At 32.2% G+C, this 27283-nt stretch overlaps 1 protein-coding gene across 1 annotated transcript; it reads left to right on the top strand.

The window, feature by feature from the left end:
- The first annotated feature begins 1454 nt into the window (after window positions 1-1454).
- Window positions 1455-27283, top strand: LOC139496338 (beta-hexosaminidase-like). Its single transcript, XM_071284854.1, has 8 exons — window positions 1455-1605; window positions 14626-15330; window positions 16203-16612; window positions 17574-18314; window positions 19409-19646; window positions 20261-20513; window positions 22211-22339; window positions 27086-27283. Exons 1-8 carry the CDS (start codon window positions 1557-1559, stop codon window positions 27219-27221), a joined length of 2661 nt encoding a protein of 886 aa, XP_071140955.1. The 5' UTR covers window positions 1455-1556; the 3' UTR covers window positions 27222-27283.

Here is a 27283-nt window from a genome sequence, read left to right as displayed (position 1 = left end):
TGGAATATGTTTGTTGTTGTTCTGCGGTTTGTACGATGTGTCGACTAATATATTATTTGTTTGTGCGTTTCTCCATGATGAATGTTCCGGTGTGTGTTTGTTTTGTATTTCTGTTAGATAGTGTTGTCATTTCAGCTATATTATTTTACACATAATTACACATTATTAGACATTTTACATAAAGCGGGAGCTTGAGCTAGTCATTAAACCAGGCTCTCACCTATCATTTCTTTTAATTTCCTGTACCAAGTCAGTTATTTGACAGTAGTCAGTTCTATGTATGCTGGCATTTGTTGTTGTTGCATTTCAGTTATCCTGTTCTACCTTTGTTTCCCTTTTATAATTGATGTGTTTACATCCATATAAGATTATAACCTGCATTAGTTTTCTCTCAATCGATTCCTGACTTTTGAACACGTTTCTTTGTCTAACAATACAATCAAAATTATAATTTTTGTCTTTCTCATCTTTTTTTAATTTATTTTTCAACCTTATCAACATACCACTACCCACTGTGAAATTTAGCAATCGTTTAAAAGAATTAATCCACACGTCTTTTTTATATAGAATAGTAGCACACTCTATAAATTATTGTTTGAAGAAACATAGTTATCAAAGGTACGAGACTTATAATTTGATACGCCAGACATGCGGTTCGTGTACAAAAGACTTAGATCAGATCAGGTAAAGCTAATACCAAACAGCATATTTTATAACAATGTAATATAAAGGAAGGACGAAAGATACCAGAGGGACAGTCAAACTCATAAATCGAAAATAAACTTACAAAGCCATGGCTAAAAATGAAAAGGACAAACAGACAAACAGTAGTATACACGACAAACTAAAGAATAAACAACACGAACCCAACATGCTACGTAGAAGAACAAATTCTGATGTTTATCATTTACAACATATTTATTAAACATGTTGACTATGGAGGTAAACTTATTCTTAAACATTGTCGGCATTCCGAAAGGAACGTACTGCCTGGCCGACCTCTTCCTATTTTCATATGAATCGGAGTTCGCTCTGTTTGTCAAGATCAAAGAAGCCAGCTGTTTAAATAGCACATTGAGAAATATTGGTGATGTTCCTTCTTTGAACAATTCAAACTTTTCTTAAATGATCCCATTGCTATATCCGCCAGAATTACATGATATAAATTAGAGGGAAATAGTCCACGACTTCTTTTGCTCCGTTTTTAGAGTTATGCCTTGTTTCAGCTTTAGATATTTTATTTGATGAAAGTATTTTTGTTTTTAATTTCCATTTAATAAACCTTTCTAGCTTCGATTGCAATTATACTGGGCAGAAAGACCATTTATACAGTGCAGTTGTATCAAATATATAAGCCAAATCCCATCTTTCAATCAAATCCGCTAATCGTTATCACTTAATCTTGTTTCAACACCGCTAAGCCGTTTTCAATTCTGACATACGAATATTGCTCCGTGTTATCTATACCTGTATTTGCAGGTTAGACATTTCGATTGGAGGATACGTTAGAAATATCTACGTATCTAATATACAATTTATTAATTTTGGACATTAATATGGAAGTTACAAAATGGATGGTACATGTATGTGTATTTTTGGTAATAGGTAAGTCGAATATATTAACTTATTATAAGCTAACGTACAATGTTTAGTATGGATTGTAATGTGTACTATTTAAAAAAAAAAAGCTTTTCACTTTAATGATGTGCACTTTTCAGATTTTCGGAATCCTCTGGTTTGAATAAATTACAAAAAAATGCCAATTGACCTCCATGTTTCTTTTAATAAATCTTTTACATGTACAATTATAAGCCATCTGTAAAAGTCTTAAAAAACTTTTCTTAGTTTTTAATAGTTTTTGTGAACTTAAACTTGTTAACGATCAAGCCTGTTCCCGCCGAAATTTCAATGGATGATATCTCGATAACAAACACATTAACCTATACTTGTTTTTAGTCTTTTGGTTTCTTTATCTATCCCCTATCAATATACACTATCGTTATGAAAAACTTGCTATTTTGAAAATGAGTAACGAGCTTCCTTAGACAATCATATAATTATAATTATACAATTCATATAAAAACATGTTTTACATCTATTCTTAACTTTTAAAGTGACTTACAAGCGAACATGTCTACTCTGTTTGATTGTTTAAGACTGATATTTTTTATAGATAAAGTATACTGAAATAACTATAATTGAAATTTTAGATTTTGATTCCTTTAGTAAAATTATCCATCCTACATGTATACAACATGACAATTGTTTTAATCAAACTTTGTGTGATCCCACCATACTGTGTGTTCCCACCATACTGTGTGTTGCGTTTTGAGATTCATCGCTCAATTACTGTCTGTTGACACGAACACTTGCAGTGTTATCATAAAATCTTATCATACAATCAGAGTTCATCTTGTTTATTATAAAACTAATTTAAAGCTTCTACCTTTTGCAAATATCTAAATCGAAATCGTTGTTTCCTCTCTTCATATTAACCACCCTATTTTCGTTAATAAAAATGTAATCCCTTGACCACTTTAAAAACTATGCATACCTTGTTGTCAGTCCGTTCTAGTTCTAGAGACGATGGTGTATTTTTTAGTTACCGCAAAAAGATTTCCACAAATGTCAAATGATTACAAACTTTTACTACTCGAAGATTAATCTAGTAACGTGTTTTGTATGATTCTTAATATTCAAACAAAATAAACTTTTAGGTAGTTTTTCTTATGACAGATTTCTCGTCAGAAAATAGTTTGAAGATGTATGCATTTATAATTTTTAGCACCAGTTCGAGATATAATCCATGTAAGACACTTCGTTCATCCTTCAAATGTTGAAATCAAATGGCTGATCAATGAATGTTCAACTTTCATACAATAAATTACGAGTACATTTTTAGCTCACCTGGCCCGAAGGGCCAAGTGAGCTTTTCTCATCACTTGGCGTCCGTCGTCCGTCGTCGTCCGTCGTCCGTCGTCCGTCGTCCGTCGTCGTCGTCGTCGTCCGTCGTCGTTAACTTTTACAAAAATCTTCTCCTCTGAAACTACTGGGCCAAATCAAACCAAACTTGGCCACAATCATCATTGGGGTATCTAGTTTAAAAAATGTGTGGCGTGACCCGGTCAACCAACCAAGATGGCCGCCACGGCTAAAAATAGAACATAGGGGTAAAATGCAGTTTTTGGCTTATAACTCAAAAACCAAAGCATTTAGAGCAAATCTGACAGGGGTAAAAATGTTTATCAGGTCAAGATCTATCTGCCCTGAAATTTTCAGATGAATCGGTCAATCGGTTGTTGGGTTGCTGCCCCTGAATTGGTAATTTTGAAGAAATTTTGGTGTTTTTGGTTATTATCTTGAATATTATTATAGTTAGAGATAAACTGTAACCAGCAATAATGTTCAGCAAAGTAAGATCTACAAATAAGTCAACATGACCAAAATGGTCAGTTGACCCATTTAGGAGTTATTGCCCTTTATAGTCAATTTTTAACCATTTTTCGTTAATTAAAGTAATCTTTTACAAAAATCTTCTCCTCTGAAACTACTTGGCCAAATTAATCCAAACTTGGCCACAATCATCTTTGGGGTATCTAGTTTAAAAAATGTGTGGCGTGACCTGGTCAACCAACCAAGATGGCCGCCACGGCTAAAAATAGAACAAAGGGGTAAAATGCAGTTTTTGGCTTATAACTCAAAAACCAAAGCATTTTGAGGAAATCTGACATGGATAAAAATGTTTATCAGGTCAAGATCTATCTGCCCTAAAATTTTCAGATGAATCGGTCAATCGGTTGTTGGGTTGCTGCCCCTGAATTGGTAATTTTGAGGAAATTTTGCTGTTTTTGGTTATTATCTTGAATATTATTATAGATAGAGATAAACTGTAAACAGCAATAATGTTCAGCAAAGTAAGATCTACAAATAAGTCAAAATGACCAAAATGGTCAGTTGAGCCGTTTAGGAGTTATTGCCCTTTATAGTCAATTTTTAACCATTTTTCAAAAATTAAAGTAATCTTTTACAAAAATCTTCTCCTCTGAAACTACTTGGCCAAATTAATCCAAACTTGGCCACAATCATCTTTGGGGTATCTAGTTTAAAAAATGTGTGGCGTGACCTGGTCAACCAACCAAGATGGCCGCCACCGCTAAAAATAGAACATAGGGGTAAAATGCAGTTTTTGGCTTATAACTCAAAAACCAAAGCATTTTGAGGAAATCTGACATGGGATAAAAATGTTTATCAGGTCAAGAACTATCTGCCCTGAAATTTTCAGATGAATCGGTCAATCGGTTGTTGGGTTGCTGCCCCTGAATTGGTAATTTTGAGGAAATTTTGCTGTTTCTGGTTATTATCTTGAATATTATTATAGATAGAGATAAATTGTAAACAGCAATAATGTTCAGCAAAGTAAGATCTACAAATAAGTCAACATGACCAAAATGGTCAGTTGACCCCTTTAGGAGTTATTGCCCTTTATAGTCAATCTTTAACCATTTTTCATAAATCTAAGTAATCTTTTACAAAATCTCCACTGAAACTACTAGGCCACAATCATCTTTGGGGTATCTAGTTTGAAAAATGTGTCCGATGACCTGGCCATTCAACCAAGATGGCCGCCACGGCTAAAAATAGAACATAGGGGTAAAATGCAGTTTTTTGCTTATAACTATGAAACCAAAGCATCTAGAGCAAATCTGACAAGAAGTTAAATTGTTAATCAAGTCAATATCTATCTGCCCTGAATTTTTCAGATGAATTGGACAACTGGTTGTTGGGTTGCTGCCCTCCAATTGGTAATTTTTAAAGAAATTTTGCCGTTTTTGGTTATCTTGAATACTATTATAGATAGCGATAAACTGTAAACAGCAATAATGTTCAGCAAAGTAAGATCTACAAATAAGTCAACATGACCTAAATGGTCAATTGACCCCTTAAGGAGTTATTGCCCTTTATAGTCAATTTTTAACAATTTTCATTAATTTGGTAAATTTATGTAAATTTTTACCAAATATAGTTCTCTGTTACTAATGGGCAAAGTTCATGATAGATTTAATTGTAAGAAGCAAAATCGTTCAGTAAAGTAAGAACTTCAAACACATCACCATCACCAAAATACAATTTTGTCATGAATCCATTTGTGTCCTTTGTTTAATATGCACATAGACCAAGGTGAGCGACACAGGCTCTTCAGAGCCTCTAGTTAAGATTTATCATTTGACTGTAAATGTTTATCAAACATTCCTAGTTCTTTAGTTTACTCCTGTTTATTTCTTATTTGTACTTTATATACGATAACCTTGATATCAGTTCATTATCTACTTTCATTTATTAAAAGATTTAGACTTGTACTCTGAGTGTACGCGTACTCAAGGAATCTATTGAACATTGTTTTCAGATAAGTGCTCACATCTACGCCAGTTTTCGTTTGGTTTGTGGATAAATATCGCATTTGCAATCCAACCACATCGTCGTATTTTCACGTTCACATATGTTAATATAAAGAAAACAATTTTTTCTTTAGATTCCGAAATTCATAATCAATAATACATAATGTAATTTCTAACTTACAAAACATTTTTTGGTATATCTGAACACAATTTCTGCCCTTAACTTTAATTTGCAGTATTTCAGAGGAGTACAAAACAGAAATGTTCATTTTTTCCACTAGCATTTAATATCAAAATTGTTAAGAACATGCGTTTTCAATCTAGGGAATAAATATGTACCCCCTTTAAAGTCGGGTCTAAATCTTTTTTTAAGTTTTTTGTTTCATGTGCAATGGACTAAAAAATGAAGTTTATGTTAAAATAGTAAATATTCATTCCAATATCATAAACATCTTTCTTACTTACTTTATACCTTAGTGTATAATGATACAGTTGGGTGCAGACCAAGCATTACATAAAGTAAACGCAAGTTAACGCTGCGTGCACATATTTCGTTAGTTAACTTCAAATTTCCCGTTTACTAGTAAACGTCCGTTTACTATAATTACGTTAACGCGGTCGAAATGGAAATTTCTAATGTCTACCCGAGTAAACGGGCGTTTACTTTGTGTCCGTTTAGTCAGTAGTAAACGGGCGTTTACTTCAGAATTCGTTAAATTTATTTTCACGTGACTTAAAAGTAAACGGGCGTTTACTACAGATTTTAAAAGTGTATTTGTACGTGCACTTGAAAGTAAACGCGCGTTTACTTTTCGCGTTAACTGATTGGCTAAATTTAGAAATAAACTTCAAGTTCATTTGTTTATTTATCTTATAAAAACGACCTTTAGTCTTTGTATTTCACGTATATGTGTTTTAAACCAGAACAATTAAAAAACTCTTTTAATTCGAATATTAATTTTATTCAATCACACACAATCAGTTCCATAAAGTCCATTATTTTTACTTATTAGCAGATTTTCTATATTTTCTTTTCAAAAGTTACATGTACAAATATCGATACGGAAAGAAAGGTTATCCGAGACATCGGAAACATATTTTTATATGATGGGATATAAACATCATGGTTTACGTTGTTTCTTTCCCCATTTTTAATTGTCTCTTCGAATTCCTAACTATAACTCGGTGCATTTAATACATATTTTTTAATCGAAATTCCCCTCGTTTGTCTTGGATTAACATGATTTAAGCTTCAGTTTTGACAAATTATCAACCGTAAATTGTACAGGGGTAATAATAAAGTGTAACATAAGTATGTACGTCATTTCTACCAATCCCTCAGTTAATTTAAATGTTCAGATATTGCGATCCTTTGCATGGATTTATAACTGATTTACTGTTCAGCTATAGAGAGTGCTAATATGGTCTGTGTTGGTTGTTCCCGACAAATAATTTTATAATACGAGTCAGTCGTATGAAAACTACTGAAATTTGTTTCAATTCAATCGACGTTTGAATCAAAAAAGGACATGGTGGAACTCTAAATTGACATGGTTGATGCCAACATTTTTTTTTAGTCATAGCTAATCAAAAATTGCTACCTTTCAGTTTTATATAATACAATCAATCATTAAATTAAAATATAACTCATTTACTATGCAGCTATATAGATTTACATAAAAAAAAGTGCTAATATGGTCAGTTATGGTTAAGGACATGCTGGCACTCTTAGTTGATGCGAACCAATTTTTTTATTCATACTGTTCCAATATTTCTACCGTTTAATTTATACAATCAATCTTTACATGAAAATACAACTCTTTTACTATGCCACTATATAGATTTACATTATACAGTGCTTATATGGTCAGTTTTGGTTGATGCGGACAACAAATTTTATAATACGAGTCAGTCTGAGGTATGAAAACTACTTAAATTGGTTTACGATTCAATAATTTGTATAAAAAAGTACATGCTGGCACTCTTAATTGATGGGAACCAATTTTTTGTAGTCATAATATTCAAATATTGCTACTTTTTATATAATACAATCAATCCTAACATGAAAATATAACTCATTTACCATATGGCTATATAGACTTATATAATAAAATGCTTATATGGTAAATTTTGGTTGTTGCGGACAAATAATTTTATTATATGAGTCTGTCTGAGGTATGAAAACTACTGAATTTTATTTAAAATTCCATATTTTAAATAAAAAAGGACATGCTGGAACTCTAAATTGATGAGAACAAAACTTGTTAGTCATAATATTCAAATATTGCTACCTTTTATATAATACAATCAATCCTTACATGAAAATATAACTCATTTACCATATGGCTATAAAGATTTACATGATAGAATGTTTATATGGTCAGTTTTGGTTGTTGCTGACAAATAATTTTATATATATGAGTCAGTCTGAGGTATGAAAACTACTGAATTTTGTTTACGATTCAATATTTTGAATAAAAAAGGGACATGCTGGCACTCTAAATTGATGCGAACAAAATTTTTTAGTCATAATATTCAAATATTGCTACCTATTTTATTATACAATCAATCCTTATATGAAAATATAACTCATTTCATATGGGGCTATATAGATTTACATAATACAATGCTTATATGGTCAGTTTTTGTTGTTGCGGACAAATAATTTTATTATATGAGTCAGTCTGAGATATGAAAACTATCGAATTTTGTTAACGATTCAATAATTTGTATAAAAAAGTACATGCTGGCAGTCTAAATTGATGCGAACCAATTTTTTTAAGTCATAGTATTAAAATATTGCTACCTTTTATATAGTACAATCAATCCTTACATAAAAATATAACTCATTTACTATGTGACTATATACATTTACATAATAAAATGCTAATATGGTCAGTTTTGGTTGTTGCGAAACAAATAGATTTATAATATGAGTCAGTCTGAGGTATGAAAACTACTTAAATTGGTTTACGATTCAATAATTTGTATAAAAAAGTACATGCTGGCACTCTTAATTGATGGGAACCAATTTTTTGTAGTCATAATATTCAAATTTTTCTACCTTTCATATAATACAATCAATCCTTACATGAAAATATAACTCATTTACCATATGGCTATAAAGATTTACATGATAGAATGTTTATATGGTCAGTTTTGGGTGTTGCTGACAAATAATGTTATATATATGAGTCAGTCTGAGGTATGAAAACTACTGAATTTTGTTTACCATTCAATATTTTGAATAAAAAAGGGACATGCTGGCACTCTAAATTGATGCGAACAAAACTTGTTAGTCATAATATTCAAATATTGCTACCTATTTTATTATACAATCAATCCTTACATGAAAATATAACTCATTTCCTATGGGGCTATATAGATTTACATAATACAATGCTTATATGGTCAGTTTTTGTTGTTGCGGACAAATAATTTTATTATATGAGTCAGTCTGAGATATGAAAACTATTGAATTTTGTTAACGATTCAATAATTTGTATAAAAAAGTACATGCTGGCAGTCTAAATTGATGCGAACCAATTTTTTTAAGTCATAGTATTAAAATATTGCTACCTTTTATATAGTACAATCAATCCTTACATAAAAATATAACTCATTTACTATGTGACTATATACATTTACATAATAAAATGCTAATATGGTCAGTTTTGGTTGTTGCGAAACAAATAGATTTATAATATGAGTCAGTCTGAGGTATGAAAACTACTTAAATTGGTTTACGATTCAATAATTTGTATAAAAAAGTACATGCTGGCACTCTTAATTGATGGGAACCAATTTTTTGTAGTCATAATATTCAAATTTTGCTACCTTTTATATAATACAATCAATCCTTACATGAAAATATAACTCATTTACCATATGGCTATAAAGATTTACATGATAGAATGTTTATATGGTCAGTTTTGGTTGTTGCTGACAAATAATTTTATATATATGAGTCAGTCTGAGGTAAGAAAACTACTGAATTTTGTTTACGATTCAATATTTTGAATAAAAAAGGGACATGCTGGCACTCTAAATTGATGCGAACAAAATTTTTTAGTCATAATATTCAAATATTGCTACCTATTTTATTTTACAATCAATCCTTACATGAAAATATAACTCATTTCCTATGGGGCTATATAGATTTACACAATACAATGCTTATATGGTCAGCTTTTGTTGTTGCGGACAAATAATTTTATTATATGAGTCAGTCTGAGATATGAAAACTATTGAATTTTGTTAACGATTCAATAATTTGTATAAAAAAGGGACATGCTGGCACTCTAAATTGATGCGAACAAAACTTGTTAGTCATAATATTCAAATATTGCTACCTTTTATATAATACAATCAATCCTTACATGAAAATATAACTCATTTACCATATGCTTATAAAGATTTACATGATAGAATGTTTATATGGTCAGTTTTGGTTGTTGCTGACAAATAATTTTATATATATGAGTCAGTCTGAGGTATGAAAACTTCTGAATTTTGTTTACGATTCAATATTTTGAATAAAAAAGGGACATGCTGGCACTCTAAATTGATGCGAACACAATTTTTTAGTCATAATATTCAAATATTGCTACCTATTTTATTTTACAATCAATCCTTACATGAAAATATAACTCATTTCCTATGGGGCTATATAGATTTACACAATACAATGCTTATATGGTCAGTTTTTGTTGTTGCGGACAAATAATTTTATTATATGAGTCAGTCTGAGATATGAAAACTATTGAATTTTGTTAACGATTCAATAATTTGTATAAAAAAGTACATGCTGGCAGTCCAAATTGATGCGAACCAATTTTTTTAAGTCATAGTATTAAAATATTGCTACCTTTTATATAGACCAATCAATCCTTACATAAAAATATAACTCATTTACTATGTGACTATATACATTTACATAATAAAATGCTAATATGGTCAGTTTTGGTTGTTGCGAAACAAATAGATTTATAATATGAGTCAGTCTGAGGTATGAAAACTACTTAAATTGGTTTACGATTCAATAATTTGTATAAAAAAGTACATGCTGGCACTCTTAATTGATGGGAACCAATTTTTTGTAGTCATAATATTCAAATTTTTCTACCTTTCATATAATACAATCAATCCTTACATGAAAATATAACTCATTTACTATGCGGCTATATAGATTTACATAATAAAATGCTTATATGGTCCATTTTGGTTGTTATGACAAATAATTTTATTATATGAGTCAGTCTGAGGCGTGAAAACTACTGAATTTTGTTCACGATTTAATATTTTTGAATAAAAAAAGGACATGCTGGCACTCTAAATTGATGCGAACAAAATTTTTTAGCCATAATATTCAAATATTGCTACCTATTTTATTATACAATCAATCCTTACATGAAAATATAACTCATTTCCTATGGGGTTATATAGATTTACATAATACAATGCTTATATGGTCAGTTTTTGTTGTTGCGGACAAATAATTTTATTATATGAGTCAGTCTGAGATATGAAAACTATTGAATTTTGTTAGCGATTCAATATTTTGAATAAAAAAAGGACATGCTGGCACTCTTAGTTGATGCGAACAAATTTTTTTTCTCATAACATTTAAATATTGCTACCTATTTTATTATACGATCAATTGTTATATCAAAATATAACTCATTTACTATGCCGGCTATATAGATTTACATAATAAATTACTTATATGGTCAGTTTTTACTATTCAATATTTTAAATAAAAAGAGGTTATGGCCTTCAGACTGGTACAAAAACTGCTGGCAATTGTATTATATGGTCAATTATGGCGAAAAATATAACTGAATTACTTCTATATAGAATAAGATAACTTGTTAAAGGGTAAATATTATTAGTTTTTGTTAATGATATCAAATAATTTTGTTTTTCGAGTCATCCTGTCTAAGATGAGAAAACTGTTTGATTTTGGTGAGGATTAAATTACATGTATTTGAAGAAACATACTTAAACTATTATTTGCGAAGAACAAGAAATTTACTATAATTATTGTTCAATTAAATACAAATGTGTGACATTTTTAAATAACCGTAATCGTCAGTATGTCAAGCGGAAATGACTAGTTGGTCAATTAATTTTGATGTTCCTTATCATTTCATATTTAAGGTCAGTGTATCCAGGTTACGATGACAATCTGCGTTAACGGGCGTTTACTACAAACAGTAAACGCGCGTTTACTTATTTACTTATAACAGAGGACGCGCAGTTTTCCACGTTAACGCGGAGGTAAACGGGAAAGTAAACGCCCGTTTACTCTTTAAAAAATTAGAAGACGCGCCGTTTTTGCGTTAACGCGGAGGTAAACGCGAAAGTAAACGCCCGTTTACTTTTAATGTCTACTGCAATTTCGGAGTTAACGCACAGTTAACGCGGCGTTTACATGAAGTGCACGCGAGTAAACGCCGCGTTAACTTTTTCGGCCCGTCTACATGTAATGCTTGGTCTGCACCCAACTGTATGTCTCCATTTATTGTGAAATTAAATACTTTTTTTTTTATTAAACTAGACATCATTTTTGTCTTTTTTATATAGCATGTATAGTCTGTCTGTGTAATTAAGTATAATATATTTCTCAAACGCCTATGCATTGACCTTTTGTTACTTTTATATATTAATCTTTGATATATAATGTAAATATTAAGAAAAAGAAAAGAAGTGCATCGAATAGAATCGGAGAATTTGTGTGTCCCCACTATTGGGGCGTGGTACTACATGTATCCAACCTTGCATCTGAAGAACATAACAAAATTATAATAGATACCAGGATTGACATTTTATATTTACGCCAGACACGCGTTTCGTCTACAAAAGACTCAACAGTGACGCTCGAATCAAAAAAAATTAAAATGCCAATTAGATATTCCTCTCTAAATAGTAATTATTCTCATAAAATCAACAACAAAAAAAGTAACAAATGTATTTCACGACATCAGTTAATATAAAGTGACATTTTCACGCAGACTTATTGATACCTACCTGAACCGAAGTTGTGTCAGTTGTTGTTCACGTTATATATTTCTGGTGACCAAAATGTCATGGTAAATAAACTCATCATAGATACCAGGATGAAATTTTGTACTTACGCCAGACGTGTGTTTCGTCTACAAAAGACTCATCAGTTACGCTCGAATCGGAAAAAGTTAAGAAGGTCAAAGAAAGTAAGAAGTTGAAGAGCATTGAGTACCAAAATTACTAAAAGTTTTCCAAATACAGCTAAGGTAATCTATTCCTGAGGAAGAAAATACTTGGTGTTTCAAAAGGATCAAACGGTCTTCTTTTTACATTTCTTTTTATTTATATGAAGTCATGCGTTAAATTATATCCATATAGCCATCTTTTGATTTGTTGATTAAAATGTATCTCCCTTTTTCATGAGTTTGTAATATAGTTTCCCATCTGTCCCTGGCTTAACTTTGTAACATATAATGTGTAATGTCTAGGTGTCATCCGTTCATAAATTTATCAGAGCAAAGGATGAAAGAAAAACAGTAAACTTCTGTTGGATTTTACCGCTTGTGTATTTCAATTTGCTTCATTTTGGCCATTATGTGCTATTTAATCTCAAAGACTAACACATGTACATTTATTCATGCAACAAGTAATAGTGGACAATAATTGCCAGGGAGATTGAGAAAAAATAATCTAGTCAATTTGAAACAAATGTTTTGAATTTTAGTCAGTACCTTTTCCGCAACCACATTCTGGGGTTCAAGATTATCATATAGAATTGCACATGGAAATAAATAATGTGTCAAAGAGACAACAACCCGACCAAAGAGTAAAAAAAGGCTGACCAGGGCCACCAATGGGCCTTCAAAACGACTATTTCTAAAAGATATAACTTACAAATCGACAAACAGCCTAAACCGTCTATATATTTGTGTCTCGCAAAGTTAAATGTCATAAATGAAACTCATCATCCTTGAAGGATACAAAATAATGAATCGTCCAGTGGACTGTATCACCGAGTATAATCGTTATTCAGACACTTCCGGTTGTCTTAATATGAAAGGGACTACTAACTTAGTAATGAAAAGTACCCACGCGGACGTCATGTTTCCTATTGTGTAACGCTTGCGATATTGAAAACTACAATTGATTGATTCTGGTGTGTATTTCTCTGGATTTAAAACCATATTGTATTTTAATACCTGTATCATCATCAGGGGTTATACCAAAGTTGTTATCAATTGGTTTGATGTGTTTGAGCTTTTGATTTTGCCATTTTATAAGGGACTTTCCTTTTTGAATTTTCAGATAAGTTCAGTATTTTTGTGATTGTACCTTTGAAGCTACACGTATCTTTAATTTCCAAATTCAAACGAAAGTTATTAAAAAAATATGCTTATTCTTTCCACCATTGTACACCTCATGACAGAATTGCCCTGAATACCTAATGCTGATTTAGACTGAAGAACTATTCGTTATTTTCTATGATATTCGTAGAACTCGTCAAAACATAACAGAATACTTTAATTGTACCGTATCTACTACGAATCTGCGATTTAATGCGGTATATTTGATCTTGAATCGGAAATATCAAATGTTGTTTTGACTGAAAACCTTGGTTTCAGCCCAAAGCACAATAGCGTTTTTTTTATCTATTATGTTGTTTTATGACTGCAAGTCAAAGTAAGGTCTCCACAATACAATAATATTGTACGGTAATCCCAAAAATATTTTAACTGCAATAAATTACCCGACAATTGCAATATAACAGAAACAATGAAAATATTCATACAATCAAACGGCATATGAAACGAAATGACGTGTGAATAAGGCAAGCAATTATGGTAGAATGTATTACAATTTCAATAAACAAACTGACCGACAGCACGTGAAACAGTAGAGCTTAAATGCGTTATATTCTCTAAAATTGGCTAAGAAGTATCGGTTTTAACAATATGCCTGAATATGCACTATATTATTGTTGTCGTGTACAAACTGTGTTCCAAATGAAAAAAAAGGCAACAGAAGTTTACCGCTGATCGAAAGTCATGAGTGTTTCAAGACAGATTAACGTTCTTTTTGTTAATGAGGATTTAGTGAAAATGTTAGAACTTTTATCGCGTTTATCCAAGTAATGCACAACGTAGGCAGCTTCTTACTTTAAATTATAATCCCAGATGTCATTTTCCAAAAAAGTAATTTTAAAAGAACTGTTATCTTATTACAGGTGTTGTTCACTCACAGATAGTAACACAAACCGATCTTAATAACATCGCTGATAATCTTATAGTAAAAGTAGACGTTATCAGAAATTATGACAACGGTAATCTTCATCTCATCAAAGTAACATTCAACAACAAGGCGTCAAAATCTTTGTCGGGATATAACTGGAAAATTTATTTTTACAGTTTTTTCATAGTTGAACCTAGTCACATCCTATCAAAAGATGGTTTGTATACTAAGCCAGATGGATATACTCTTCCGAATGTCAATCTCAAATTAATGCATGAAAATGGATGTCTCTTTTCAATGTCACCTACATCCGAGTTTATCGGGCTTCCACATAATGAAAAGAGGGAAATTACATTTTCTGCAGCCTTGTGGGCTATTTCTAAAACAGATTTTCCTCCAAACTGGTATATGACAGCAAATGGGTTAAACGCACGTGTCATTAGCAGTACTAAAGGTGACTTCGTTGGCGAGTTTACAAGTGACAAACAGTGGAAGCGAAAGAAGGCAGATAAATACGATCCATATTCTCCAAGTGTTCGTTATCATCGTTATAAAACAACAAATTCAAATGTCCAGCAAATCGTTGTTATACCTACTCCTAAAGAAATAACAAACAAGGACCACACCAAGTTACTTGATGTGAGCGGTAATGTGACAATCGTACACAATGGATTGGATGAAGAAGCTAAATTAATAACAGGTATGTGCAAACATGCATTATGTGTGACATTAGTAAGTTATTTGAGCCGAAATCGTTTCAAAAGCATGGTAAAACAGTTCAGAACTTCTGTGTTGACATGATATGGTCATTTTTATAAATTTCCTGTTACAAAACGTTGAAATTTTTAGGTAACCTGAGGATTTTCTTATCCCAGGAATAAATTACCTTACCCGTATTTGGCACAAACTTTTTGGAATTTTGAGTCCTCAATGCTCTTCAATTTTTTACTTGTTTGGCTTTATAACTATTTTGATTTGACCGTCACTGATGGGTCTTATGTAGACTAAACGCACGTCTGGCGTATTTAATTACAATCCTGATACATACTTAAATATCAAATTCAAATTGGCAAGTATCGATTTGAATATCAATACATGTTATTTTAAAAATAATAGATTATTAACTAAACATAAGACCACCATCTTCTAAAAATAATTAATTATTTAGAATAAAATGGAGATTTCATATGCTTTCATGTGAAACAGCTATCCACAAGAGTTCAAATGACTTAAGCAATTATAGTTTATTAAACCTGCAACTAATAAAACTTCCGAAGTCAGGTTATCAGCTCTTTGAACTTTTACGAACTTGTAAGAAATCCGAGTTTTTGGGATTCAGTTCTTGCTTGAAAGCTTCATAAGGCACGAATTGTTTTACTTTTTTGTCATTTGATGTATAAATACCATCTTATTGTATACATATCTTTATGTAACTGTTTCGGCAATAATTTACTCACTTAACATAAATAAATATTTTCAGTCAATTTTTTATCTTAGCTTTACACTTCACATAAAACAGTAACGGTTGATATAGCATTCCGAAACTTGAGTTCCTTATAATATATTTTGCAGATAAATATAACTTTGATATTGGAAAGACAGCTTCTACTAGTGGAGTCAACATATATTTGTTCATTAATAACTCTATATCATCTAGTGAGGGATATACACTGTCTGTGAATCCGTCAGCAAGGTGTGTCACCATAAGCGGGAAGACAAATACAGGTGTGTTTTATGGCGTGCAATCTTTACTGAGTCTTCTGTCACAAGGAAATAATTTACAACAAATGGAGATCCGAGACGAGCCTCGTTATGAATTCAGAGGGATGTATGTTGATGTTTCAAGGAATTTTGTTTCAAAGACAGTTCTGGAAAAATTGATGGACGCAATGGCAATGTATAAACTGAACAAATTACATCTCCACCTGGCGGACGACGAAGGTTGGAGAATTGAAATCCAAGGTTTATCAGAATTAACTCAGGTAAAATAAAGTATAGATTTTTAATTTGGAATGTTAAACCACGATTCATTATTCAAATTTTGTTTTAAGAGTCTCTGCTATGTTGCATGTCATGTTGACTACTATCAGGTATACTAAATCCACTGATGACAGTTTAAAAACATAAAAAACAGTGAAGCCGCAAACGTGTTATTTTCAAATGAGTTTCAATTATTTTTAATTGTTGCTCTTTGGTTGTTTTTTACCCTCATATTTGCCTGATTGATCCCCTTATTACTTAATCTAGCTAATATTCGATACCATGTGATTTTCAATCAAATGGTATTAATAATAATTTTCGGTTGAACGTCTAGAAACGTTCCATATATCGAATAGTAGTGCTGTATAGCTGTTATAATATGTCAGCGAAGGTGGGGGTCCAAATTTGTATCAAAAACTATAAAATGGTTCAAACTCAATGACGCGTTTTGCAAAAACCATTTGTAAGGGTATCCCTACAGGCAATATAGTTTTTTGGCATCAAGTAAAAGCCGACATAAACAAACATATTGCAAAATCTATAAGAAATATTTGGTTCTCAAAACTCTTCAACTTCGTACTTTATTTAGCCTTTTTGACATTTTTTTAGCGTAACTGGTGTGTCTTTTGTAGACGTAACGCACGGCTGACAAAAAAATAAAATTGCAAACCTGGTATCTATCATGAGTTTATTATACCAAAACTTGGATGAAATTTGTGTTAAATACTACATACAGTTTTTATGTGTTGTATAAAGCGCTTCTTTGTAAAGAAGATTTAGATAACGTATAAATCAACATCCATTCCATCAAATTATATGATTCAATTGGATATCAGAGAATACTTATATTTGATCTACCTATCTTGTAAACTAATATTTCTTCCAGCTTTTGTGTTATTTGTTACATATTAACGTTACGTCAGACACTCCTATATTAATTTATCTTTTTTCTATTCTTTTCAGATTGGGTCTAAACGATGTCATAGCGAAAGAGATGGCATCTGTTTGATACCACAGTTAGGCTCTGGTCCTGATACCTCTACTTCCGGTTCAGGTTTTTATTCCATTCAAGAATATAAAGATATTTTGAGCTATGCCAAAAAATGCCATATTGAAGTTATTCCAGAAATAGACACACCAGGCCATGCACGCGCAGCTATCATTGCTATGGAGGCACGCTACAGGAAATACAAAAATACAAATGTTACCAAAGCTGTCAAGTACAGATTAATTGATCCAAATGATACATCTAAATACTTAACAAACCAGCTTTTCAATGATAATGCAGTTAATCCTTGCATTGAATCAACTTACGTTTTTATTGAAAAAGTAGTTTCTGAGTTGAAAGCCATGCATACTGATGCTGGCCATCCGTTAAATATATATCATTTCGGAGGCGACGAGGTTGCAAAAACTGCTTGGGTAAATTCAACAAAATGCGACCAACTTAATTTTAATTTTTCCGGAGACACTGCATCAATCAGGAACGAATTAAAAAACTATTTCACACAGAGAGTTGCTAATATTACTTTTACTCATGGACTGAACATGGCTGGTTGGGAGGATGGGTTCAATGCGGGAGATGGCATGCCGTTTGATATAAGCATGTATCAGAACCAACACATCTACAGTAATGCCTGGGATAATGTTTGGGAATGGGGAGAAGCCAGACGTGCTTATAACTATGCGAATGCTGGTTACAAAGTATAGTATATGAACAATTACTAAACATGTTGTCTTTTTTTGTTTCGTGAATTAATACGAATAAATACTTTTTGATGTACCTTCAAACAAGAAGACGTCGTATGAGTGCCAATGACACAACCCTTTATCCAAATCACAATTTATAAAAGTAAACTATTATAGGTCAAAGTACGATCTTCAACACTGGGCCTTGGCTCACACCGAATAGCAAGCTATAACGGTCCCCAAAATTGCTAGTCTAAAACCATTCAAACGAGAAAACAAACGTTGAATATAATTAAACAAGACGTCTGCCAATGATACGTGTATAAATAAAAAAAAAGGAATTGAAAGATATCAGAATGTTTCATACAAAATATAAATATCATACAATGTGAACTGTTTCTTTCTTGCATTTTTTATAACACATATTGCATGTACATTACAGTTCTTTGAGAATGAGCTATGATTGTTTACATTTTACACACTGTGACTTGGGTGGAGAGTTGTCTCATTTGCAATCAAACCTCTTATTTCTAAAGACTATGATAGACAAGATCTATAAGCATTATAGACTAGCATATAGTTATCATTGAAACTTTTTAATTTTCTGGATAATAACAACACGTATATTTACATGTAAGATTTTTCATGGTTTCAACGTAATATATGTTATTTTACAAGTGAAATGAAAATTATTTCAATGAAATCCTTTTGTTTAAAAACGTATCTTTTCAGAAATGAATAATCCAATGTCAAAGATATCCTAATGTGTGAATCGTGTCTAAGGGAAGGCCTCGATGATCAGCTGGTTTAATAAGACAAAAAATAGTTCTTCTTCTGTAATTACCTGAACTCTTAACCCTGAGGTTGTGAGTTCGAAACCTGTCCTTGCGGGTGCACTCGACTACATTTTAATAAACGATGATTGTCAGTTTTCCTATCGAAGTTTAGTGGTTTTCTCCGGGAACTCCGGCTTCCTCAATCAATAAAAAAAATGGCCGTTATGGATAGCCTACAAGTGGCGCTTAAAAGTGGCGTTAAAACACAAATCAATCAACAAACAATCGTGTTTAAGGGCTAAAGCTATACCTCTGTATATTTTGTCTCACCAGGTTATCATGTCACATGCAACTCACCTGTATTTTGACCATCCATACGAACCTGATCCAGAGGAGAGGGGACTATATTGGGCTACACGATGTACAGACTCTTATAAAACATTTGGATTTCAGCCGGATAACTTATATCAGAATATAGATGTAACCGTTATGGGAGCCTCGATTAGTAGAGCTGGTATATGCAAGTCAAATACAACTTGTCCTTTGCTACATAAACCTAAAAACATAGCAGGTTGGCTCTTATTTATATATTCTAGAGTATTCATTGTCTGAAAAAAAGATAGTAAAGTAAAAGAAAAACGCGTAAAACTAGAGATAGGATGCACGTGCAAAGTGGGCAGTTGTAAATCAATGTGTTTTTTTTTATTATTATTCAACAACATATTACATTTCTGTTGGTGACATACTATTCAGTAGTACAGATTTCAGGTGATTGTTATTGGAGTTTCGATTAGCAGAGCTGATATATGCCAAGCAAATAACACTTGTTCTTTGCTAAACTGTTATACAATGTATATCATTGAGTATTCATTTATTGACAAAAAGTAACCTCTGGCATTGCTAGTCTTGTATTATTTTAACTTTTAGTTTCTTGTGTACAATTTGGAGTTTAGTATGGTGTATGGTGTTCATTAATTGTCACTGAACTAGTATATATTTGTTTAGGGGCCAGCTGAAGGACGCCTCCGGATGCGAGAATTTCTCGTTGCATTGAAGACCTTTTGGTGACCTTCTGCTGTTGTCTGCTTTATGGTCGGGTTGTTGTCTCTTTGGCACATTCCCCATTTACATTGTAAATTGTAAGTATAATATTTAAACATAATTAAGAAAAGTTTTAATTTTCAGGAATGCAAGGTCATCTTTGGTCGGAGACCATATTAAGTGAAGATAATTTCTATTATATGGTGTTTCCAAGGTTACTGGCCTTAGCTGAACGTGCTTGGCACAAAGCATCATGGGAGAATGTTATTGACGAAACGTTACAAAACAGTATGAGGACGAGGGACTGGGATAATTTTGCAGAAACAGTTGGAAAGAAGGAGTTGAAGCGATTGGACGACATTGGAATAAAATACAGAGTCCCTCCACCTGGAGCAAGGTATATTACTCATTTAATGTTACTCAAGTACCAATTGTCAATTATTAAGACAAAATTTAAGAACATTGTACATATCCCCTTGAGAGCAAGAGTCCCTGCCCATGAAAAAAGTATATAACTCATTAATCGTAAAAGAGGGACGAAAGATACCAGAGGGACAGTCAAACTCATAAATCGAAAATAAACTGAGAACGCCTGGTGCTCCGGGAGGGTAAGCACACATGTGGCACCCGTAGTGTTGCTTATGTTATAACAAATCAGGTAACGTGTATGAATTAGAAATTGATGTTAATCATTAAAATAAAACATCCAGTTTTAAATCTCCGCTTCGTAAAAATAAAATTCAGGAGCATAGTACATATCCCTCAGGGAGCAAGGTATCTTCGTAAACAAAAGTACTGATTTTCAAAGCTATCCAAACTTATTAAACATACATTAGACAAAAAAGAAAACAGCCCCTATCAACTCACCTTATCGCAAACATTTACACAGGAACGCCTCTAACAATATTAGAATATAAAGAGAACATTTTACAAGTGAGAGGTTTAGCTAGCTATAAAACCAGGTTCAATCCACCATTTTCTACATTTGAAAATGCCTGTACCAAGTCAGGAATATGACAGTTCTTGTCCATTCGTTTTTGATGCGTTTTGTTATTTGATTTTGCCATGTGATTATGGACTTTCCGAATTGATTTTCCTCTAAGTTCAGTATTTTTGTGATTTTACTTTTTATAGTTGTATTGCATTTTAACTATCAATGTACTGCACAATTTGGCAGCAATATCCAAGTCCTACCAGGGGCGGATCCAGCCATTTTAAAAAAAGGGGGGTTCCCAACCCAGGGTAAAGGGGGGTTCCAACTATATGCTCCCATTCAAATGCATTGACCGGCCAAAAAAGGGGGGGTTCCAACCCCTGGAACCCCCTCCCCCTAGATCCGCCACTGCCTACATTGTAAATGTAAATCATCAAGAAACAATATATTGATTCCAAATAAATTCATAATTTGTAAAATAATCCTTGTGAGCAAATAGTATTATAATTGCCAATAAAATAATCTTTGGTATATTTGTTCAGTATGAATATGTTTTCATAAGTAAAAATATGATTTCTTACGATTGCTTAGTAGTTTTTGTGTGCTAGCTTATAGAAATATTTGTTTAGATTTGATTATGCCATCTGTTATTATCTTCTACGAAATAATATGCGACTGTTATACAAGTGGGATATTAGCTAGCTATATAATAGCATCAGGTTTAATCCACCATTTCCTACATAAGGACATGCCTGTACGAAGAAAGGAGTACGACAGTTATTCTCAATTCGATTGATGTGTTTAAGCTTCTAGGATTACCATTTTGTGAAGGACTTTTGAATTTTCCTTGAAGTTCGACATTTTTCTGTAACTTAATTGTTACATTTAGAAATGATAATCTCAGTAAATCACTGATCATAGAAAATGGTTAAGAATTAATTTGTTTATAAATGAAGATAAATCCGAACAAATATTTTCCTTTCATGTATGGCAAACCGTCACGAAAATATAATAAAAGTAATAGGTACATTTGTAAGATTCAATTTTGTTTTAAAATAATAAACTTATTGTGTTATTTAACCAAAAAGGGTCTAAATGCATTGCAATCTGTGAATAGACTTTATCTTTAAACTTGCGTATTTACTAATATGTACTTGCAGTAACGAAGGAGGCGAGATCAAATTAAATACGGTTTTCCCAGGACTGAATATAGAGTTTAGTAAAGACAATCAGATTTGGAAGACAGGAACGATACGAGACACAGCATCAACGGTTTTCCTACGAACTAAGTAAGATTACTTTAAGAAATATGAACCCTCTGTTTTTGCACAATAAATTATGTTATGTATATAACACAACAACAAAAAATAAACTAAGTGAACACATATCGCAAGATGTGTTTGTACGAATAGTGATTTTTTTTATTTTTTTGCCAAGCATGTCAATAAACAAAATTTATAAGTCGTACAGACTCTGAAAAAGCCATGCATAGCAAAAACAAAGTTTGCAAGTAGTACAAACACTGACAACGTCATGCGTGGCAATAACAAAAATCACAAGTCGTATAAATACTTCCAACGCCATGCAATGATGTATGGCAAACAACAAAACTAATAAGTCGTACAAACACTGACAAGGCCAAATATGGATTAAAACGAAAGCAACAAAACAAAACCTCCGGCATTATAATGTGAGTCTAAAATCAGTATGATTCCAATTAGAGGCAATGATATTTTACTGCTATTCAAATTTACATATCGATTAGGAAGGTACGAATCAAAGTACAACAATAACTGTATGATCTAAATACGTGAGACAGAGGGATTTAATAGAGTGAACAAAACAATAACTGTATGATCTAAATACGTGAGACAGAGGGACTTAATAGAGTGAACAAAACAATAACTGTATGATCTAAATACGTGAGACAGAGTGAACAAAACAATAACTGTATGATCTAAATACGTGAGACAGAGTGAACAAAACAATAACTGTATGATCTAAATACGTGAGACAGAGGGATTTAATAGAGTGAACAAACAATAACTCTATGATCTAAATACGTGAGACAGAGGGACTTAATAGAGTGAACAAAACAATAACTGCATGATCTAAATACGTGAGACAGAGTGAACAAAACAATAACTGTATGATCTAAATACGTGAGACAGAATGAACAAAACAATAACTGTATGATCTAAATACGTGAAACAGAGGGATTTAATAGAGTGAACAAACAATAACTGTATGATCCAAATACGTGAGACAGAGGGACTTAATAGAGTGAACAAAACAATAACTGCATGATCTAAATACGTGAGACAGAGTGAACAAAACAATATAACTGTATGATCTAAATACGTGAGACAGAGTGAACAAAACAATAACTGTATGATCTTAATACGTGAGACAGAGGGGCTTAATAGAGTGAACAAAACAATAACTGTATGATCTAAATACGTGAGACAGAGGGACTTAATAGAGTGAACAAAACAATAACTGTATGATCTAAATACGTGAGACAGAGGGACTTAATAGAGTGAACAAAACAATAACTGTATGATCTAAATACGTGAGACAGAGGGACTTAATAGAGTGAACAAAACAATAACTGTATGATCTAAATACGTGAGACAGAGGGACTTAATAAGAGTGAAGAAACAATAACTGTATGATCTAAATACGTGAGACAGAGGGACTTAATAGGGTGAAAAAAACAATAACTGTATGATCTAAATACGTGAGACAGAGGGACTTAATAGAGTGAACAAAACAATAACTGTATGATCTAAATACGTGAGACAGAGGGACTTAATAGAGTGAACAAAACAATAACTGCATGATCTAAATACGTGAGACAGAGTGAACAAAACAATAACTGTATGATCTAAATACGTGAGACAGAGTGAACAAAACAATAACTGTATGATCTTAATACGTGAGACAGAGAGACTTAATAGAGTGAACAAAACAATAACTGTATGATCTAAATACGTGAGACAGAGGGACTTAATAGGGTGAACAAAACAATAACTGTATGATCTTAATACGTGAGACAGAGGGACTTAATAGAGTGAACAAAACAATAACTGTATGATCTAAATACGTGAGACAGAGGGACTTAATAGAGTGAACAAAACAATAACTGTATGATCTAAATACGTGAGACAGAGGGACTTAATAGAGTGAACAAAACAATAACTGTATGATCTAAATACGTGAGACAGAGGGACTTAATAGAGTGAACAAAACAATAACTGTATGATCTAAATACGTGAGACAGAGGGACTTAATAGAGTGAACAAACAATAACTGTATGATCTAAATACGTGAGACAGAGGGACTTAATAGGGTGAACAAAACAATAACTGTATGATCTAAATACGTGAGACAGAGGGACTTAATAGAGTGAACAAACAATAACTGTATGATCTAAATACGTGAGACAGAGGGACTTAATAGAGTGAACAAAACAATAACTGCATGATCTAAATACGTGAGACAGAGTGAACAAAACAATAACTGTATGATCTAAATACGTGAGACAGAGTGAACAAAACAATAACTGTATGATCTAAATACGTGAGACAGAGGGATTTAATAGAGTGAACAAACAATAACTGTATGATCTAAATACGTGAGACAGAGGGACTTAATAGAGTGAACAAAACAATAACTGCATGATCTAAATACGTGAGACAGAGTGAACAAAACAATAACTGTATGATCTAAATACGTGAGACAGAGTGAACAAAACAATAACTGTATGATCTAAATACGTGAGACAGCGTGAACAAAACAATAACTGTATGATCTTAATACGTGAGACAGAGGGGCTTAATAGAGTGAACAAAACAATAACTGTATGATCTAAATACGTGAGACAGAGGGACTTAATAGAGTGAACAAAACAATAACTGCATGATCTAAATACGTGAGACAGAGGGACTTAATAGAGTGAACAAAACAATAACTGTATGATCTAAATACGTGAGACAGAGGGACTTAATAGAGTGAACAAAACAATAACTGTATGATCTAAAGACGTGTGACAGAGGGACTTAATAGAGTGAACAAAACAATAACTGTATGATCTAAATACGTGAGACAGAGGGACTTAATAGAGTGAAGAAACAATAACTGTATGATCTAAATACGTGAGACAGAGGAACTTAATAGGGTGAAAAAAACAATAACTGTATGATCTAAATACGTGAGACAGAGGGACTTAATAGAGTGAACAAAACAATAACTGTATGATCTAAATACGTGAGACAGAGGGACTTAATAGAGTGAACAAAACAATAACTGCATGATCTAAATACGTGAGACAGAGTGAACAAAACAATAAATGTATGATCTAAATACGTGAGACAGAGTGAACAAAACAATAACTGTATGATCTTAATACGTGAGACAGAGAGACTTAATAGAGTGAACAAAACAATAACTGTATGATCTAAATACGTGAGACAGAGGGACTTAATAGGGTGAACAAAAGAATAACTGTATGATCTTAATACGTGAGACAGAGGGACTTAATAGAGTGAACAAAACAATAACTGTATGATCTAAATACGTGAGACAGAGGGACTTAATAGAGTGAACAAAACAATAACTGTATGATCTAAATACGTGAGACAGAGGGACTTAATAGAGTAAACAAAACAATAACTGTATGATCTAAATACGTGAGACAGAGGGACTTAATAGAGTGAACAAAACAATAACTGTATGATCTAAATACGTGAGACAGAGGGACTTAATAGAGTGAACAAAACAATAACTGTATGATCTAAATACGTGAGACAGAGGGACTTAATAGAGTGAACAAACAATAACTGTATGATCTAAATACGTGAGACAGAGGGACTTAATAGGGTGAACAAAACAATAACTGTATGATCTAAATACGTGAGACAGAGGGACTTAATAGAGTGAACAAAACAATAACTGTATGATCTAAATACGTGAGACAGAGGGACTTAATAGGGTGAACAAAACAATAACTGTATGATCTAAATACGTGAGACAGAGGGACTTAATAGAGTGAACAAAACAATAACTGTATGATCTAAATACGTGAGACAGAGGGACTTAATAGAGTGAACAAAACAATAACTGTATGATCTAAATACGTGAGACAGATGGACTTAATAGAGTGAACAAAACAATAACTGTATGATCTAAATACGTGAGACAGAGGGACTTAATAGAGTGAACAAAACAATAGCTGTATGATCTAAATACGTGAGACAGAGGGACTTAATAGAGTGAACAAAACAATAACTGTATGATCTAAATACGTGAGACAGAGGGACTTTATAGAGTGAACAAAACAATAACTGTATGATCTAAATACGTGAGACAGAGGGACTTAATAGAGTGAACAAACCAATACCTGTATGATCTAAATACGTGAGACAGAGGGACTTAATAGAGAGAACAAAACAATAACTGTATGATCTAAATACGTGAGACAGAGGGACTTAATAGAGAGAACAAAACAATAACTGTATGATCTAAATACGTGAGACAAAGGGACTTAATAGAGAGAACAAAACAATAACTGTATGATCTAAATACGTGAGACAGAGGGACTTAATAGAGTGAACAAACAATAACTGTATTTTTTTTTTTTTTTTTTTTTTTTTTTTTTTTAAATGTAAATATAAATATTTTAAGGAAATTTTTAATCTAGCTGTACAGTGATAATTATAATTATTAATTTTCAATATGTATACATATATATATTTTAATCCCGTCTCTCATAATTCTTTTTAGAATGGCATTAATATTTTATATTATTGTATGTATTCGTGTATTATGTTATGCATTGTAATATTAATGGTGAGACGTAAATAAACTATTTGTATTGTATTGTATTGTATGATCTAAATACGTGAGACAGAGGGACTTAATAGAGTGAACAAAACTAAGCAGAACCAACCATAGAAAGCTGTATTTTATTATGTTTGAATCAATGTTAATTGTCTCTGTATGCTAATGTTTCTTTATTTCATGTTAATTTACAGATCTGCAGATGGCAGAAGAACCAGTAGAGTTGTTCAGTTTAACCCAGCAACATCAACAGCATGGACTATACAGTTGTCATTCACAACAATTACGTTATGCTCCTCTATTCTGTATATATGTTTACTCAGGCATTAATGAAATATTTTTGTTCGTATGTTTTTGTTAAAATGTTACCAACAAAGAAGAAAAATGTGATA

Source organism: Mytilus edulis, chromosome 11 (genome assembly GCF_963676685.1).
Source record: "Mytilus edulis chromosome 11, xbMytEdul2.2, whole genome shotgun sequence".
Taxonomy (NCBI): Eukaryota; Metazoa; Mollusca; class Bivalvia; order Mytilida; family Mytilidae; genus Mytilus; species Mytilus edulis.
Note: the sequence above shows the minus strand (reverse complement) of the source record. Positions and strands in the feature narration are given on the sequence as shown.